Consider the following 19,943-nt stretch of genomic DNA (forward strand, 5'->3'; position numbering starts at 1 on the left):
GTGGACAAAGTTGGGCTTTTAGATTGTGTTATGTCTTTGGGGTTTGAGCCGAAGACCAGTATTTACTGACGAAGGCAAAAAGTAACTATATCCATAAATTAGGTGTTTCCCAAGATTTACAGATTAAAGCTTTTAAGATAAATAGATAAGAAAAGTGTCTTCTTTATTATGATTGTTGTCTTTTGTTGTTACATAAAAATGAAATTGTTATATTGACCAACTATTAAGCTAGAACTTGTGTTCGACACCTCCTGTGTGGCACAAGGATCTTATAAGAGCATTTCCTAAAGATGTGTTCAGTTTGACTATAACATTAGGGTATCATCATTTCATCTGGCAGTAGTTTGCCTCGTCTGCGTCTGAGAAATGATGGAAGTCAGATCATAAACAGGTTTGATACAGAGAATCAACAGATTATCACTGAGAAAACTTCATGCTGACATGTTTCCAGAGATCCTTAATGCCAAAACGCATTCCAAATAGAAAATCCATACAAATTACTGGGACAAGCATTTTTTAAATTTTGTTTTTGTCTATGATTGCATTCTAAGCGTGTGTTTGAAAATACGAAACAGAAATTAGATTTAAAAAGAGTGATACTGAACCCTGCTTCAACACAGGGTTAACTGGTACCAGTATTTCGTATGGAGCCAGTATTTATTCACAAAACTGCAGCTGTTTTGAGTATTACCATAAACAGCTGTGAGACTGGGTGAGGAATAGCTAAATGAAATGCAGATGTTGTTGCTAAAAATAAACCTAAATGATTTCCCATGCAGCTTGAAGTGAAACAACAGCAACTTGGAGGCTGTACTAAAATATCCCCAATATAAAAAATGAAATGAAAGTAATTACAAGAATTATAGGTGGATTGACTTGGATGAAGCCCATGTTAACCTCTGCTCTGGTAGAATTATAAGTGATCCAAACCTCCCACAGCTATATGGCTGCTGCCCAGAAAGAGCATTATAACTAAATAACTAGTTTCTTCACATGCCATGCACTGGCAGCAGATGCCTTTTAGGGATTCCAGTATAAAACAGAAAATATTAATCCACTTGGAAGAGGCACCATGCAAAGACTGTAAGGGCTGCATCCCCCCTAACTAGGCCACACACTTTATATTCAGGTCACTCATGGATCCTGAAAACCGTGGGACCCACTTAACCTGGCAGTGGAAAGTAAAAGAAGAGGCTGACAGCGCAATAAACATTAGAGAAAATGTGAACCTATTATGAGGGAGTGATATTCAAACTAATATGTAAAATAAATAAAACAAAATAGAGATGAAGATGATAGATAGCTCTGCTGGAAAATGAAAATATGAAGAAAAGAAAAAAAGAACCAAGCTCAGCATCTGTCAATTGTCCCTCTTATCTTTGTGCTGAATCAAACACGGTTGTCAGTGTTCACTGGTGGGAAGCCAGAGAGGGATTGCTCTGTATTGCTTGGTTCTTGTACACTTAGGTGAAAGGAAAAAAAATTATTCCACAGCACATCCAGACATTTCTGCTCGGATGGTGGTGGCTCTTTTTGTTATTTCATCTGTTTAACAAGACAGATTCAAGGAACTCATGCAATGAACATGGTCTCTTAGGGACACAGTTGCAGCTTGTTTTGAAGGAATTCACAAATTTGAGGGAAGGTTTAGTAATTAAAGCTCTTCAATATGTTTGCCAAAAATCGTTTTTGGGAAAGGCTCTCAGAAGTCTGGGAGTCATCTTCATGACTAGAGTAGGACTCTTCTTTGTGGTGCTCTGTCAGGCCTTGACTGCAGCTGTATTAAGTAGTTTGTTTGTGTGTCTTCTTGCACTATGTTTCTTTCTCCAGCAGTTATAATGCTGATTAATCAGGTGTTGTGGCAGAATATTCCCCTAAACGTTAAATAATCCTGGTTTACTTTCTTACTGTCTTTTGGGTCACTACCCATCAACTTGGCTGCATTCGGAGAGAAATGTATTTCATATCCCATTACGCTTTCACCTGCTTCCGTCCTCTGTCGCATCATCAATAAACACCAGTAAGCCACTGAGCACTATGAGCCTGTGCCTCACATTTTTACAAATGTTATTTGATTGAGATCATGGATGTTTTGAATCTTGTTACTGTCTTTTACTCTTGAAAAGGTTGATAATAGTTTCATATTTGAAAAAAATATTGTTTTGACAACTTGCCTGATCTTCAAAGAAGTCTAAACTAGCTTTTCTAGATATCAAACTATCAACAATTCCAACAACCTTTTTAATTTTCCTCCATGTCTTGATCACATTTTTTAAAAAAACTAAACATTTGTTTAAAAATTGACTCTTCGGAAATGTTTAATTCCAGAAAATCTGTCTTCCACTTGTAGACATGTTTGCTATTCATTATTACACGCTCTTTTAGTTAGAACAGCAAGATATAATGGAAAACTCTGTACCAATCAATAACTATTACATCTGCCCCGTTTATTGACTCACTTACAGTGACACAAATTAATTATCTTGAAATCTATGTTCCATTTTTTGTGCAATTACCTGTACCTTGATGTGAGCTCAACAGTTATGATGAAAAGTGGCTGGTTCGGTGGAAAGGTTAAAAAATGGCAGGCAGAAAAGTGTTAAAAGTGAAGATGAGAATGGGGAAGAAATGCGGTGCCACAGGAAGAGAAAAATCAAGTTGGGTGTAGAATAAGTTTAACCTGTTAGATAGCTCAGGTATAGTGGAATGGGAAGGCAAAGAGTGGACTTTAAACACAAAACAACAGAGCAAAGGCCAACCGTGACCATCTTTGCAAAGTAATCGGAAACAAATCGTCAAGATTTAAGGTCTGACTAATCTTCACAGACCTTTTGACTTATAGGAGATTTGACTTTTGCAAAAAAGCATAAAAAATAGCAAGATAAAGTGAACAAATGCCTCTGATCTTCATACGAATTAATTCATTTATATGAATATTGTCCAGCCTGGCCTATGAAAATATGTGAAGTAAGCACAATGCTTTAAAATGCAAATATAGCAGAAGCGGGGCATTAACAGAAGAAAGAGAGTCAAATGACAAACTCAGATGACTCAGCTCAATAAGTCTGTTTCAGCACTTTTGCTAACAAAATATGTTTTTTAACAACTACTGTGGGCCACATGGCATATTAACTCTCATCTTTTGTCTCTCATATGTGAACATTTATGTTCAATTCACACTCATCCTGTAAGAATACATTTCATGCTTTTCAAATCAGTGACGTTTAGTTTAGCTTCTTCAACCAAACTTAATTTTCTGACTTACAAAGGAGAGTTTTTCTCATTGTATTCATAAGTTAAACTCACCATGTGATGAATTATCACATCCTTTGCATATTGAGAGTTATCTGTTTTTCACATTCCTCAACACATATGCATTTCAGAGTTTGTGCTCATTCGACATAGTTTGAGGCTGTAATGTCTCTTGTCATATCAAACTTACTGCAAAGGCCATACATTTCTGTGAAACTCAGACAACAATACAGTCCTGTATTTACACTTCAGTGGGGATAGCATCATGAGTTTCCATTTTGTTATCAACTGTTGCAACTGTAAAAATGTTGGGCCTTCTGCAATACAACACACCAGGCAGATAGAGCCTGCAGCCAGATAGCTTTGAATGAAAAGTCGAGGATCTGAATAATAGAGGCTCTCTGGTCACGGTAGAAACCTGTGTGCACTGTGGTTGGTGTGTGTGAATGTTCAGGGTGGGTTAATGGGAATAGTACCTGGGATGGCAGTGGGCTCTACAGTTGTTCTGAGGGAAAGGATGCCAGGCTCAGATTTGCCCTGGTGATTCTCTGCCACCACACGGACCTCGTACTCTGTATTCCAGTCCAGGCCACTCAGCAGTATATACTCACTGTTATTGGGCAGGCGGATCTCTGGTTTCCAGTCAGATACATGCTTCTGAATGAAAAAAACAAAGAGAGTGATTATTCTCCACAGTCATACAGGAAAAGGATTATTGAGTTTTATATGAATGACTTAAAAAAGAGTAACTGTTACAGCAGAGATTAACCTAATCCAAAAGTAACATTCAGTTAAAAATGATCGTATATACTCAACTATTATATAGAAATAGCTCCAATAAAATCAAGTAGGAGTATCTGAGCAGTTATTTAATGTTGGTTGTTTAAAAGGGAAATGATGTCACCTAGCAAATATTAGTCTTAGAGCCTGGCAGTATTTGTTGTGTTGCTGTTTAACAAAACAAAGCAGTCAATACCCACTAAGCCAGCTAGGGATTTGGTCTTACTGGTTACTCTCTCTATATTTACCCTTTATTCCCAGTGAAAACTGTTCCCTTAAAATTGGCTTAACTTAATCATTATTAAGAATGTAATTCTGTTTTGTAAGAAGGTAAAAATAGTTGGAAGGAAAAACGGCTGGAACAAAAGTGAGACTTAAAGTGAGCTGTTGGCAGATGGATTCTTTGAACAAAGCCTTGCAGTCAATTCTTGCTTCCATTAGGCACAGCAAACGTCCATCCACTGATAATATGTAAGCATTTCTTATAAAATCATTGGATAAAAACTGAGAGATATTTGTCCAGTGTACTCACAGCCTTGTATCTGACCAAATAATGTTTAATGGGAGAACCTCCGTCGTCCTGCTTGATCCAGGTGACCTTCAGAGAATTGCCGTCATTATGGACCTTGCCTTCCAGTTTGGGGGCAGTGGGTTCCCCTAAACAGGACAAACCAAGGACTTAGGATTAGTTAGTATAAATAGGGTCATTGCTTCAGCACACAATGAGACTAATAAAAATTATCTTCAAACCTTCCTACATTGTTCAAGTGTGCTTGTGACTTAAATGGAAAGAGAGTTAAACTGATAGCTAATCTGATTGTTGGAATCAATTGGTAGGTTAACCTGTACTGTCTTGTAATGCTAATCCTCAAAGTGGCTATCATTGCAATCAGAGGAAATAGCAGATGCGGATGGAAAGTTGATCATAGTGTTATTTGAGATGGGAATGGTGGCTGTGGGAGAAGCGTCTTCTATGTCAGTTATAATTGTGAACAAAAACCTTTTTCTAGACCTTAAGAAAGTAGTCTTTAAGTCTTTAGTAACCAAAATAAAACACCCATTAGCCCATAGTAGTGGCGATTTGATGGTTAAATCACAAGATTTTGTGATGGTGGTTTCTAACTTGTTTAGAAGGCACTGACAAATTATTTAATCCCACCAAGAACAGACCAGAAAACTGTATATCTATTTAAAGACAATAAAATTGTATGTTAGTGTTAGATTTGGAGCACTTGCTGAATCAGTCATAAGCTAACTTTTCAACCCTGCATTGAGAAGGTATTTGACAATCAAAAACACAACCCAGGTGGAATATCACTTAAAGGACAACTTAAAGGGACAGAGGGCAGTGTGGCTCCCTCATTGACTGAAGTGTTGCTCTTCTTGAGGCTCCTCATTATCAGCCCTGTCCTCCTGAGTAATGAATGCTGGCTCGCCAGATAATGAGCCTGTAGGCCTTGATTGGACATGTTACCCTATTACTTTTAATAATATTTACATAGTCTTGCAGTAAGAAAGGTCAGGGTGTGTCGGGCATGTGAGAGATGTCTGCCTCTACTCTTATGACAAAAAGAAAAGACACTATAATATTAATTCATCAGCTATGTACATATAAGTTTCACAACTGTGTAACTTTATTACATTTATATCAATTAATATTTCTAAAAACACGTTGCTCCTGTACATGTTTTTAATATTTCACACATCAGAGTTAGTGGTTAGTAACTTGAATAAATACACATGAACGCAAATATTCTTTAGGTTAGTAATCAACCACATGTACTGCTTAGGAACAGCATTCCGCCAGACTGGGTGAGCATGACAGAGGCTGAAAGTGAATCAGACAGCGTTAGTTAGAAACACCAGCTGGTGGCAGGCAGACATCAGTACAATGAGCTTTATCATATACGGGCATCATTCTGGGTTAAGTGAAATTTTCTAATGCTATAACAGAGAGAGAGGAGCTGTTAGGAAGAGGGACTCCTGCTGGCTGGAAGACATTTAAAAGGGGAGCATGAGGAGAGCTCATCACCTCACACAAATATGCATGTGGGTGGTGAGGTTCTATGCGCTGCTTAAGCTAATACAACACCCCCTCTTCATGTTCCAGCATATGCCGTGAGATGATTAGTTGGAAAACAAGAGACATACACACGAGTAATTAAAAACATGCTGTCAGACATGAATTGTTCATTTTAGTATGTGCGTTTTCATTTTTTATGGTGCTGAAAATCATTATTTAAGAGAAAACTGACATTGAAACCATGAGCGGGGTTAAAGTAGCAAAACATATATTTTTTTTTCGTGTTTATGAGTATGCTACAGCTACCAAGGAGACATGGAAACAAAGACACACACATGCAGGCAAGACTGACAACTTCACTGAGCAGAACAAAGACGAGGATGCAACAAGAGGAAATAAACTTGCATGCTGCAGTAATGCGGTGTGCTGCTGTGAGTCCACTCGGTGTGAGCTGGGTAGATCATTCGTGGAGATAAGTATGAAACTGTAGCTTTGTGGGTTAACAGCACGTGAGATGTGGATTTCAGTCAGTGGCGCTTTGTGAGGTCACTCTTGTGATGTTTAAGATTGGAATGAATAATTAAGGTATAAATAAAAGAACTTGGGAAACAAAAGACTTTCCGGGTGGGCGATTTGATATAAAATTTAAACAGAAAAAAAAAAATGCATACTTGGAAATCAAACTGAAAATGACAAGTATGCTTGAGATTAAGGTGGAACTGTAGCAAAAGCTCCTGAGTAACAGATATATGCTATCTAACCAAATCACACTAATGATCTTCATTTTATTTTTTTTTTTGTGATAATTGTCTGAGTTTCTCCAGAAGCTCAGATTTTTGCATAAAGGCAAAAGAGGTGAAGACTTTAAAGCAGCAATTTTTGTTGAATTCCATTACTATATTAGAATAAAATAAATCTTTGCTTCACTGTTGCCACTAAAGAAAGCAACAAGAATATGCAAAAATGAGTGAACACGGGTAACATGTCCTCTGAAGTGTCCATTATGTCCACTTCTTCTCATCTATCATGAGAGTTAGGAAGACTGTCAAACTCAATTGCCCATTTGGGACAAACTAAGTTTTCTGAGCTGAACCTAACATCTTGTTCGTGGCATAATTCATTTTTCAAAGTCTGACATGAATGGCCATCTTAAGATATCTCAGCCAAACACATCAGATATATTAGCTCCAATTAAATAAATGCAAGTACCCCGGTTGTAACCAGCATCAACGAGCACATGTATTTGAACATTTATTCCTGAAGTGGGAAAACACATGTTGTGGATGTTTAATGTCTTGGACAGTATGAAAATTATTCAAGGCACTCTAGCTTTGTAGCGATTCAAAGGATCCTAGTTGGACAGAGATTAGAGTCTGAAGATGAATGATGTAATGAAATATTGCTGGAGTAATGATAGCTTCATGTTATGGTTATTAAATGGATTGTAGGTGAAATAAAAAAAAGCTTAATGAAAAAAGTGTTTTAATGTCTCATGTATGATGGGAATTTCACAAAGGCCTTGTGAACAAAGAAAATTTACCTTCTGTTGGCCAGCGAAGACGACATCATCAGCACCATGCAAGAGCCACATGACAAAGTCACATGATGGGCACAGACATGATTGGTTTAAAAGGAAAATACAGAAGGAAGGGCCAGGAGGGGGTGGGGGTGAGGAGGGGTTGGGACACAAACAAACAAAATTGTTTGAAATGAAGCAAACATATCAACATAATAAACAAAACAAATGATAATGTTAGAGACAAAATTGCAAACCAAACAATAAAAACAAATCTATACATTGAGAAATAATTTGTTTTGAAAAACAGATAATGTTTTACTGAGGATGTGAAGTAGCTGAAGACTTAGTTTTGGGTTTGGAAAACATGTAGAGTATCATAACTAAGAGATGACTAAAACTTTAAAACTAGGTTATCCTTATTGATCCAATCAGCAGATTTCCCTCTGGTACATCCTTTTTTCTTTCCTTCTTATCAATAATTCAATTTTTAAAATCCCTTTTCTATTTGGTTATCTTTTTACCAATCTCAATTTGAACCATAAGGCTAGTTCTGGTAGCATGGATACCTTTAAATTACATCAAATTAAAAAAATTAAAAAACAAAACAAAACAGCAGCTCTTTTTTGAGGATAGAATCAGTATCCAAAGGATGAAAGAGGAAACTCTGCAGCTTTGGGTAAATGGACCATGCCAACTAAGTATGATACACAACACATCAGACGATAGTATGAAGCAAACACATGACGAATTGTGAGAAATAAGGTTTGCACCAGATGACGGTCTGAAAGCACACGTGACATGTGCTCTGAGCACGAACACACATGATGAATGCCAACAATAGTGTTATTGAATCTAATATTTAGCCATGACTGTATCTGACACAAGTTACTCAAAATGTGTTGAAAGGAACAACTGAGTTAAGAACAATTCAGAGACAAACGATACAGTTTGTACAAAACAGCCACATCATATGTCAGTAAGTCAGTTAAAAGGTGCATTCAACAACAAGTAAACACATTCACAAGTCATGTTGGTTTACACAGTGCAGAGAGTCACCTCAAATGTTTCTTTAGGAAGGTTAAATCACAAATAAAAGCAAATCACAGTCAGAAAGGTTAGACATTTGGATGGGTAGTCAATTCTAAACATAAATTCATGATGAAATATCAGCAATGGCTTGCAAATGTTCTAGGTCGGTGTAGGTCATCCCTCTGTTTCTTATTGTTCAGAGCACACAGCTAAAATATATCTACTCATCACTCTCTGTACTCACAGCCAAATCCTAAAGACTAATTGCTCTGTCATAACTGTCAGACCATCTGACATTGTGTTTGACCTAAACGGATGATGTGATGAGAAACACTGTGATGGCTCCCAAGAAAGTTTTACCTTGATCAACAGAACCAGTCAGACAGGAGCTATTATCCTGGTATTAAGAGGACGGAAAGGGGGATTTCAATGATGACTTGTTTCTACTTTTTTTGTATGTCCATCCATCAAGCAAACATTTTCTATACCCACTAAAACCAATTCAGGGTTGTCGTGGGGCTGGAGTCTATCCTAGCTACCACTGGAAGATGTGGCGTACACCCCGGACAGATCAACAGTCCATCACAGTTTGGTTTGTTTACCAGTGATAGTTTTAGGATAGCTGGAAGCATTTTAAAAGAGACCAGTACATATAGATTACACTACTCTGCTAACCATTAGTTATTAGTTACTTCTCAGCCCAAAATGTAAAGGTTCACTGAGTACATTATGATGTGTTGTTTAGCTAAGTGTTCTGAAATAAAACAGTGCCCATCAATTATATTTACTAATGCTGCAAAGGATACTTTAAGATATTGCCCTCAATGGAATAAGATTTTTAAGTTTGACTGTGCCAAGAAGACAGGCTCCTCCAAAGTTTTAGAGGAAGAAATTAGAATTCGAACAAATAGATAGATCTGTGGCTTGATTTCTTAGAAACACTGGTCACCAAGAGCTGCTACCATTAAGGATGAGCTAGCTGAATCTTTTAAGTCTGACTGACAATGTACTTTCAAGCCTCATGTCAGCTTCTGGAATTGACCTTACTTCAGGCAGTGATAAAAAAAAAAAAAAGAGCAGTTGGGGGCTGTGGTTGCCGTGATACTAAATAGTTATTTAATAAAAAATGTACGTCTTTTATTTGGAATACATCCTCTAGGAATAAATATGTTTTAAGAAAGCAATTTAGGTTAAATATATTTGTGGATTTAATTTACCCAAAAGATAGGTTTCTTGCTTACAAACATTACTGAATGAGCACGCGTCCAGAGGGCAATACTGCCATTAGCAGTTTGTAAATCCCTGTTTACTCGATAATTAAATATCTCAATCATACAACACTATTTCATAGTTCAGATTCTTAATATAGATTTGTAGAAGAAGATTCACTGTCGGGACAAGTGTCTGGATCTCGATTTCTCAGCATATTTGATTCAAGATTCCTTTATTGTCACTTTACAAAGATTCCGACATTTCAAAGCAGTCAATGATGATGGATTTACTGCTTTACACAGCACAGTGGAAGCTTACAACCTAAGCAGTTCCAGCCCAGACTAAGGCAGCATTCATATTACTGTAACTAACTGCATGGACTGATGCACATCATTGAGAAAATCCCCATGTGGGAGAATCCTAACATGCATATATTCATGTTCTTTGTATTAGTTTGGGATATGAGTCTTATGACACAGGATCTGAGTTTTGCATTTCAAGACGCTAAGTGAGCCCTGCAGAGACTTTGGGACCTGGGAGACCGCGGCCACCTCTTTTAATGGCCTGGATCTACAATCTTTTTCTGCTCCTGGGCTGTGATGCCCTCAGAAATTTAGATTACCATATACTTTTGAGGCGACAGGTGTGTTATCTCTACTTAGAAGCGTAATTCTGCCAATCAAACAAGGTTGAGTGCTGCTTTCTGCCCCTTGTTGTACATGCACTTTTGTAATGTAGTTGCACAGAAACCTGCCTATAATCGAGCACTTGTACACTTGTACATTCCACGAGTATACACATGTAAAGGTATTTTTTTAAACCACCGATTTTTCTATGCTTTTGCAGCTATTGTCCTATGCAAATGGAGTCTTGGCCACTGAAACTGGTCTTTTTGGATAACAACTTGCAGAGTGAAGATTTTTATCTAATCCGACTAATGGTTATTTGTGGACTGAATAACTAGGTTTTTAGCTGCGCCGTCTGGGTGCACCCCACAATCTCCTTGGCTTCACGTCAGAATAACTGCAGAGCTCCCCTTTGTTGACATGGCAGAAATAGCTAAGATGAGGCTAATGTTAACTTTACTAAAAGGACTTTTTACATAATTGTACATAGATGTACATTTACTCGCCGACTATTTTGAGGAAAAGAGTTGTCAGAACATATAGAGTACACTTTTATGTAAAACCACACTCCAGTGCCACTGAAAACCAGTATCAATATCACTGGTTTTGGACCAGACCCAGTCGGATCGGACGTTGGTGGGACAATTTTGAGAATGAGGTGGCTTTTCCTGTGGAATGAGAATTTTCATTTCATTTTCATCACTGTTACAATGACTGAGCTGCTTTGCCGGCACTTTGAAGGGCTGGAAACTGTCAGTCCTGTCAAATAAGCTGCACACACACTGCTCTAATCTTCAATTGTGTGGGTTTTTACATGGATGGAGATTTTTTGTTGTAAATGGTGATGTGTTAATGTGATTTTTATGTGGAACAGAATAGGGAATAAATACAAAAAAGCCTAAATGAGACAAAACTAATTTTCCTTTGATAGACATTCTGCTAAGTGCTATAATGATATGTAAATAATATTTTATACTGACTAACATCACTATACCTGCTTAACAATATAAATGTATGCTTACCAACACAATTAGCCCAATGACTTTGCACCCGGGACACACACAAACAGACAGACACACACACGCACACACACACATACATTATCTACAATTTGGTGTTCACGTAGCCTACTAGCCAGAAAATAAAGATAATAATGTTATGACAGACAGTCTACAAAGTGTTAATATGGAACTTAATCGCATGTTGTGCTTATGCTAAAATAACAGCAGGAACATGTTGTGTTTGTTATAAACATACTAACTTCACATCCATGTGTTAACATTGTTTCTGCTGCGTCTACAAAAAGCATGTCAGTTCTGCAGCCACTGATTCACTTTAACACAAGCTTTTGCACAAAGTAATACATCACAGGACACATCTCCTTCTCTAAACATGTTTCAAATTCACTACACGACACTTAGGAATTGGGGTTTAGACCCTGATAAGCACACACGTTGTATTAATAATGTCACAGCAAGTCCACAGTCAGGTGGATAACCTTTACTTCTTGACAGATGTTAGTAAAATGAAAATTTTTGAGTATTTCAAGTTAGCAGAGCTAAAAATCTGCAAATGTAAGCCAGTTTTGTGTTGCTTGCATTATTCACTTTAGAAGGGGGATGAGCCTGTATATGCACCACACCAGAAATTAATCAACATCTACACTAACTGTGAGGCCAAGCAAGTAGACAGATAAAGGGAATGAGAGACACACTGCACACTGCTGGACTGGCATACTCACTAAGGGCCATAGTGGTGGCAGCAATAGAGGGCGGTACCGTTGATGAAACTGAAAGATGGTGAAAACAGCATGTGAGGAGCTGGAGTCCTCAACAGGAGGAAGTCAGAACTTAGTGAGTTTAATAAACTGTTTTGCTGATGAGTACCTTTACAATGCTAAAGCAATTCTATTGTTTTTCTGCCTCTGTTACAATCACATGTCCCCTGTTGTAATTACTGAGATCCAACAACACTGACAACTTGTGTAAATTCCTGACAGATGTGCAGAATAGACCAGATGGACAGTAGAAAGTTACACTGTAGTGTAAATATGAACTGGCTTGGTAATTTTGATAAAGGTACTCTTGCCAATATCATTCACCCAGCTAATATAGGACATCCGCAATTCTCCTGACCAAATCGCCCTGAGTGTTCTCTGCATGCTGGATTGTGGCTGTCCATAGCTTCTTGCAAACTAATGTGAGAACAAAATTTCCCTTGGTATTAAAATGTACATCTTAAGAATTGAATAAATTTAGCTCCTGAATCCCTTTAGAGCTAAAGCCTTTGAGCATCAAGGGAGATTTCCATGGAAACTCAAACAAGAAAGAACAATGACTGTGAATTCTACAAGCTGCACAGAAGTGACTTTACAGGAAAACAAAGAAAACATCTCCAGAGATTTACCATACAAGCGCAGTGATTTTGCAGAGTGAGAAAATGCAGCCAACCACTGAAACTGTGCAACAGTTGATATCTGGAATAATTTCTGATATCTCAGTCAGAATTTTTCATCACTTTTTACAGCCTGCTAGAAATGTTTAAGCTGAAGTCTGTAACACTTGCAGCATCTCTGTTAATAGATGTGTATCTTTGAGTATCTTTATTGTATTTGAGAACTTGGTTCTTGTTTTGCAGCTATTCTTGTAAATAGTGTCTATATATCAAATGTATTTTCTTTATTGAATCTTTGTCTTTTCTTTCCAAGATTGCCTAAAATTACAGTCACTGTGTTTTTACACAGTTCAGCACATAAAACATTTTTGTGAATGGCAATGAGCTCCTGCTTTGTTCAAATAAAGCTGTAGCTCTTCTCTTTTGAAATATTATGGCAACTAAGGATAGATTAACAACTTTTTTGAAACATTTCAAGTAATTTGGAGAAATTCAAATCCTATTTTTCCGTACGTGGTTATTTATTTATTTATGCACAGCTAACAATATCAAGAGGAAATATTTGTGTCCTATGTCTATGTCATTTACTACATGATAGGGCTTTTGTTGTTTCCTGTATTCCTGTTCAGTGTCTAAAGAGATCATACCTTCTTTTTATTCATTATAAAGTATTCAGTGGCTAAAAACCTGCAGTTAAGAAGAACTATGCCTTTTACAAGTGAGGAAACGAAACAAAATGGGATGAGCAAAAAATTGCTAACATGGATAGCAATTCTATTATATTAGAGTTTGCCAGTATTCCATTTTATATATGTTAAAAAAGTGAAATCATTTGAATTTGAAGGAATGGACCCTCCTCTACAAAATTAGTATAACAGGCAATGGATGAATGATCTCTGGTATATATGTTGGAAATAGATAAGCCACATTACACAATGATTTCTATGCATCTTGTTTGGAAGATATCATGTGATCAAAATGAAGACAAAATGGTCAAAGTCAGGAAAAAAAAAAATCAATGGTGATAGAGAAAAATGCCTAGGAACATAATGCAGATGACACGGAGAAAAGAAACTTACTTGTGAAAGAATACTCTGAGAAGTCCAGTGGAAAACATAACAGATGGAAAAAAAATCATGATGAGATAACAATAACACAAAGAGAAGAAACAAAGACAATGAAATGAGAAATATGATCAGTGAACAAAGGCGATTGTGTCCTGCCACATCATTAACTCACCGTCATACTGTTATTATGCCTTACTGGACATTCAGTTCACGTAATAATCTGCTTTTTTTTTGCTCTGCAGTTGGCATTTTTGACTTTGATGATACTCACACTATATTAACCTCCAAATTAGAGGGGTAGGGGTGGGGAAGGTGGGGATTCGAAGATTTCTAAGACATACTGCATTAGCGTCTGAAAATCTCCCTCTGCTGCTCTGACGTGATATGAAATTCTACCAAACCAAATACATGCAATAAAGACTAATCCCTAAGCCCAAACATATGTACATAAGATAAAACATCTCTATGTAGATGTGGTGACTGCTAAGGATTGCTTTTTCTACAAGGTGCAGCGAGGTGATTCAGCACATACAACCTTAAACAATGATTTAAACATGACCCTAATCTGAAACAAGTCTGTTATCTCCTGCTTGTTCCCTGGTTAAAGTAGCTCTTGTGTGTCATTAGAAATAAATATACGTATCTACATCACAAAGTATAATTATATGTCAGAGAAATCTGTAATATGGTTACAGATAATCAACCAAGAGGAACATTAAGCCTATCTAAAACCTCTAGAAAACTAGTGAGCATCATGAAGAGTGACAACTTGTCAAAATTTCCCAAATCTGTCTGCATCTCAGGTGACTTTGCCCCTTGTTGTCTAAAGAGGATAAAAACATTTTGAAGGTCTCTGAGGTACCTAACATTTCATCATGCAATTCCATCTCCACTACAAAGTCTAAACCAGAGGTCTTCAACGGTTTTCAGGCCAGGGACCCCCAAACTGATGGAGAGTTGGAGCAGGGACCCCCCTACTATTTATATGGCATACAATTGTGTTTTATATTTAACGGGGCCTAGTGCCGTGTATAAACATAGCTACTCGGTTATTGTACACTCAATACAAAGCTATTCAAATATTACACAGGTTAATATATTCATGTTTTTATTTTAAACATGTGCAAGGTACAGGGTGGCCGTGCCACTGCCATAAACAAACATCTTGCATACAACACTGAGCTATTCAAATAATCCACAGATTTTAACTTTTAACATGCATGTCGATGGGACAATGAATCCTCAAACCATCTGTGGATGGCACACGTTTGCACACAATTTGTGAGAAAAAACTGTTTGAAAAAAAATAAAATAATAATAATAATTTAAAATCATCTAATCAACCAAAGATTTCGCGACCCCCCTGCAGTACCTCCGCAGACCCCCTGTTGAAGACCTCTGGTCTAAACTATCCTCAGCCAGACTTGATCCGTGGCTGTGATTTTATTAATGCATGCGGCCGCTGATCTATAAACCCAGATATGAAACCTCCTCCCAGTGAAGTGTAAATCATCTTTAAAGGGGAACTCCGGGGCATTTGAAGCGCGTTTCCATTGCTAGAGGTTGTCAAATACTGACAGTAGGACACAGAGAGGTGCAAATCTGCGCTCCCTGTGTGGAGATCGCTCTGTCCGCACAGCATGTCATGCGAGGCTAATACGTCGTGGCTAAGGGGCAACTGCTAACCCTTCCACGTAAAACAACAACTTGCACACAGCAGAAACGTCACACCACTTTATAAACCATCCGACAATAAAGTCACAAGCCTTACCATCAAAACCAAATGCATGGTTCTCACATTACTGGCATGGGGATGTTACAAAACAACTTTATAAACAGCATGTAACTCACCGGCTGGTTGTAGGCTCGCGCATGTGAAAGCCCAAAAGAGTCGATGGACGATAATCCCATATATAAAACAATTATATTCTCTAGAAAAACTGCGTTCAAGTATTTAAAACATTACAACAATATTACTGGGCATGTATTGTTGTAATGTTTTAAATACTTGAACGCAGTTTTTCTAGAGAAAATAATTGTTTTGTATATGGGATTATCGTCCATCGACTCTTTTGGGCTTTCACATGCGCGAGCCTACAACCAGCCGGTGAGTTACATGCTGTTTATAAAGTTGTTTTGTAACGTCCCCATGCCAGTAATGTGAGAACCATGCATTTGGTTTTGATGGTAAGGCTTGTGACTTTATTGTCGGATGGTTTATAAAGTGGTGTGACGTTTCTGCTGTGTGCAAGTTGTTGTTTTACGTGGAAGGGTTAGCAGTTGCCCCTTAGCCACCACGTATTAGCCTCGCATGACACGCTGTGCGAACAGCGCGATCTCCACACAGGGAGCGCAGATTTGCACCTCTCTGTGTCCTACTATCAGTATTTGACAACCTCTAGCAATGGAAACGCGCTTCAAATGCCCCGGAGTTCCCCTTTAAGAATACACAAAAATTATTCAGCTAGCGTTCGATAATCACTTGAGCTGAGGGCTACGAAAAGCATGAATGTGTACAAAGAAACGATCTGCCTGCAAGCATTTATGAAGAAAGGCAAAAATGATACAGCTCACATATGAAAAACACATAGGTTATAGGTTGCATTGGACATGGACACTTTTAAGTATTGTGAATTATTGCTCTGTCTGTCCTACATGGAAAGGGACTACAGGGGGACTTGGCGTGAGGATAGAGGAGTGTAGGGGAGGAAGCTTCTGGGCTCAACTAGACATGAGCAGGCAGTGGAGTGAGCTACAGCATCAGGTTCAAACCACCGGGTCAGGCTTGCGCTTGCTCAGAGCAGGGATACAAGAAGCGAGGGAGGCACTTACGGACTGGCTCGGTCTTGAAAGTGCTGGCAAGGCTGTTCTCGCCTTTGCCTTTGCCGTTGATAGCGGACATTCTGACCTCATAGGTGGTCTCTGGTTTCAGGCCAACGATGGTGATCCTCGTCATGTCTGTTGAAGGAAAGGTGGTTTTCTTTAATAAAAAATGTTAAGCCAAGAGGAATACTTAAGGAGGAAGAGGTTTATTGCTTTTTGAATGCTAATATGCATGAGATGTAGAAGCCACTAATGCGGCCGGCACTGTGAGTTCTATCAAAATTCAGCCTTCTGTTATTTTCGCTGACTTTCATTCCAGTTCATACACACAACACCCCTTTTTGCCAAAAGAAGAACCCTTGATCAAACAATTACTGTAAATATAAGAGCATATAGGCACAGTAATGTCTAATGAACCAATAAGAGTATTAGAAGTCTGAAGAAATGACTGACGCTGTATTTCTTAAAGTGTGTGTTACAGGTATACAAGCATACTATCCTGCAGAATTTCTCTTTTCATTTACATATTTCCCCATTATTGTTTCATTAGCCCACCCACGTCCTGAGTTGGGGTTTGTTTTGTTATACTTTGCTACTCCTGTAAGTGTTTTTAACTTGTTGCTTATTATTTTCTGTGGAATTTGTGGACTTATGACTGGACTGGATAGTGTAGTAGTAAGAGTGTCACCTTTCATGTGGGTGACCTGGGTTCAAATCCTCTGCATGAAAGGTACTACCTCCAGTAGGGGTCCTTAGGCAAGACCCCCATTACGCTACCTGTAAGTCGCTTTGGATAAAAGCGTCTGCCAAATGCATAAACATAAACATTATGAGTCTTATGCAATTGGAAGACTGTCCTCCAGCCGAAAACATCCCAATGGGTTGTTTGTTAGGCCGACATGGCAAATAATTCCGCCAAATCAGTTTTTAACCCAAAACAACTTTTGTCACCAACCAGGAAGTGACAAAAGTGTTGTGTTTTTGACTAAATGTAGCTCAGAAGTGAAGAGCCGTGTCATTTGTTGGTCTTGAACTCATGTTATGAGTGGATGAATGATTGAAACTGCTGTGCATTACTGCTCTATCAACCACCCTCCTACATCCTTATGAGGATTTTGAGACTTCTTAAAGAGACACTATGTAATATATTATTTATATCATATATTATTTATGTCATTTATTAGCTCAAATCAACATATTCATTCATGAATTAGTCCTCATTGGTTTAAAATTATCTCTGTCAAAAATCTCAATTATCCTCTTGAGTGAAGAATAACTTGTCTGTATCTACATAGAGCAGGTAAGCTCTATGGAGGCTGCCATGTCCTTTCGATCTATGAAAAACGACGAAGTGCCGAGAGGGACATAAAGCACTTCGAATCGCGTTTTCCCCATTTTGACGTCACGTTTGCACGCAGGTAAAAACAGAGCCAGTCTACGCCATTAGACATTCTCTGGTATAAACCAGCCTGAACGGCCTGCACTTTTGTTCACAATGGAAGACCATAGTTATGCCACGCCACAGGAGAAGGGATCCTCGTCGCCAAAAAAGCGAAAAAGAGAATTGAAAAGGGAACGTGAGCTTCTTGAATCTTGACACATACCGCCTGCCGTAGTTCAATGCACATTTGAAAACGCGAGGCGCTAGAGAGCAAATTCATTCGACTTTGCAAAATAAAATTGCACCACTAGATGGGGGAAGAAATTGCATAGTGTCCCTTTAAATGAAAGACTGGACAATGACATCTGCTCTGATGTGAAATACTCATATCCGTTGCATATTCCTCCTGCTGCTTGTAGGGATAATACTTCACAGGATGTGGTTATGGGTCATATTTAAGGGTATTAACAAACGACCTTTAGAATTGTATCCCTCTGCTGGTCTTATGTGATAAATTGGATATGGTTTTGCATATGAGCTTTTTTTTTTATTATGTCCGTTGCTGTGTTGTGATCGTTCTGATTTTGCTTTAGTTTTTTTTAATTTTTACTTTTCTTTTTATTGGCCCCCAATTTAGCTTAATTACTTGCAATTATTTACATCATAGACTCTCTTACCTTGCATCCACTGATGTGCAATAATTTTCCCTCTAAATTGATAATTACAAACAGAAAACAATCAAGAGATCCATTTAACGAGGTTATTCAAGAAATAAGCCTTTTTCATTACTTCGTTAGACGGATTCAGTATTAAAAGGGCTACTGAGGGTTGAGCTGTATTCAATTTTGATTTGCAGTGTTTACATGTTGATTGCAGCAGAAAAATAAAGGTATGATATGATAATGAAAAGACTGAAAATTGCCCCCAGCATAAGGTTTTTTTTTCTTTTTACAGCATGTTTCATCCCTAAGCTGTTCACCGCAGGAAAAAGAAAAATTGTCATGAAAAGGTTGAAAGTGAGCACAGGGCGCACACAGGTGTGTTTCTTGACTTTTTTTCATCGGAATTCACTTGGCTGATCTCAGAATGTAATGTAGATTAATCTCATTGATGAGAACAAATTTAGGCTGAGAAAAACACCTATAAAACATCTTTCCATTAATGTGACACATGTTTCAGATTAACATCACAGTGAGAGGGAGTCTCAGAGTGAACCACGCATTAGTGACTGTTGGTAGAAACTGTAAGAATGCAGTTTAAGAGCTAGAGGCCAGATGGATTCATAGATGAGCTTTTAGCTCCAACATAAAATTGATGTCTTTGCTGAAATGGTTCATGTCTTGATGAAATTTCCTGCCAGCCCGCAGTAATTTTGTTCCTGTTGGTTCTGTAAAGGGTTGTCTTCGCAAATCCTAAGAGTTGTTACAAATTCAACTTACTGCAGTGTGTGTTAATCCTTGTTGCCACAGTAGACACTTACTGCAGCATAGAAAAATGTGTGCTGGACTAAGATCAGAGATCAGAGAGCTCCAAATGTCAGGACATATAATCAATTATCAGAAAGTATTAACTTTACTAGCAAGGATGAAAACACAGCAAATGATTTGGGGCTTTTATCTGAAATGAAAAAAACAAAGTTATCAGTAGTCTGAGTCATTCTTAATTTCTGCTCGTGTCATGAAATAGGCATTTCAGGGATTTCTTATCTTCCCAAAAAATACATTTGAGGAGAAGAGAAAATTATTTGTGATAACCATAATGTTGGAAAAAAAAAAATCTTTAAATTCAACAAAAATAAGAAATAGAAAAACTGCAAGATTTAAAAAGTTTCTCTGAT

General features: G+C 37.9%; 1 protein-coding gene across 13 annotated transcripts in view; it reads right to left on the reverse strand.

Annotated features, from left to right (window-relative positions):
- ncam1a (neural cell adhesion molecule 1a) overlaps positions 1–19,943 on the reverse strand; it is a 271,998-nt gene that overhangs the window by 26,120 nt on the left and 225,935 nt on the right. For 5 of the 13 annotated variants that reach the window (XM_075486878.1, XM_075486876.1, XM_075486882.1 and 2 more), the window contains 5 exons: positions 16,735–16,860; positions 13,915–13,929; positions 12,183–12,230; positions 4,565–4,689; positions 3,729–3,909 (listed from right to left, as the gene is read on the reverse strand). In XM_075486878.1, coding sequence (XP_075342993.1) covers positions 3,729–3,909; positions 4,565–4,689; positions 12,183–12,230; positions 13,915–13,929; positions 16,735–16,860 — 495 coding nt within the window. The remainder of the gene's footprint in view (positions 1–3,728; positions 3,910–4,564; positions 4,690–12,182; positions 12,231–13,914; positions 13,930–16,734; positions 16,861–19,943) is intronic. The other 8 variants (XM_075486881.1, XM_075486880.1, XM_075486883.1 and 5 more) reach the window with 2 other exon arrangements.

The sequence above is a fragment of the Odontesthes bonariensis genome, chromosome 16 (genome assembly GCF_027942865.1).
Source record: "Odontesthes bonariensis isolate fOdoBon6 chromosome 16, fOdoBon6.hap1, whole genome shotgun sequence".
Lineage (NCBI taxonomy): Eukaryota > Metazoa > Chordata > Actinopteri > Atheriniformes > Atherinopsidae > Odontesthes > Odontesthes bonariensis.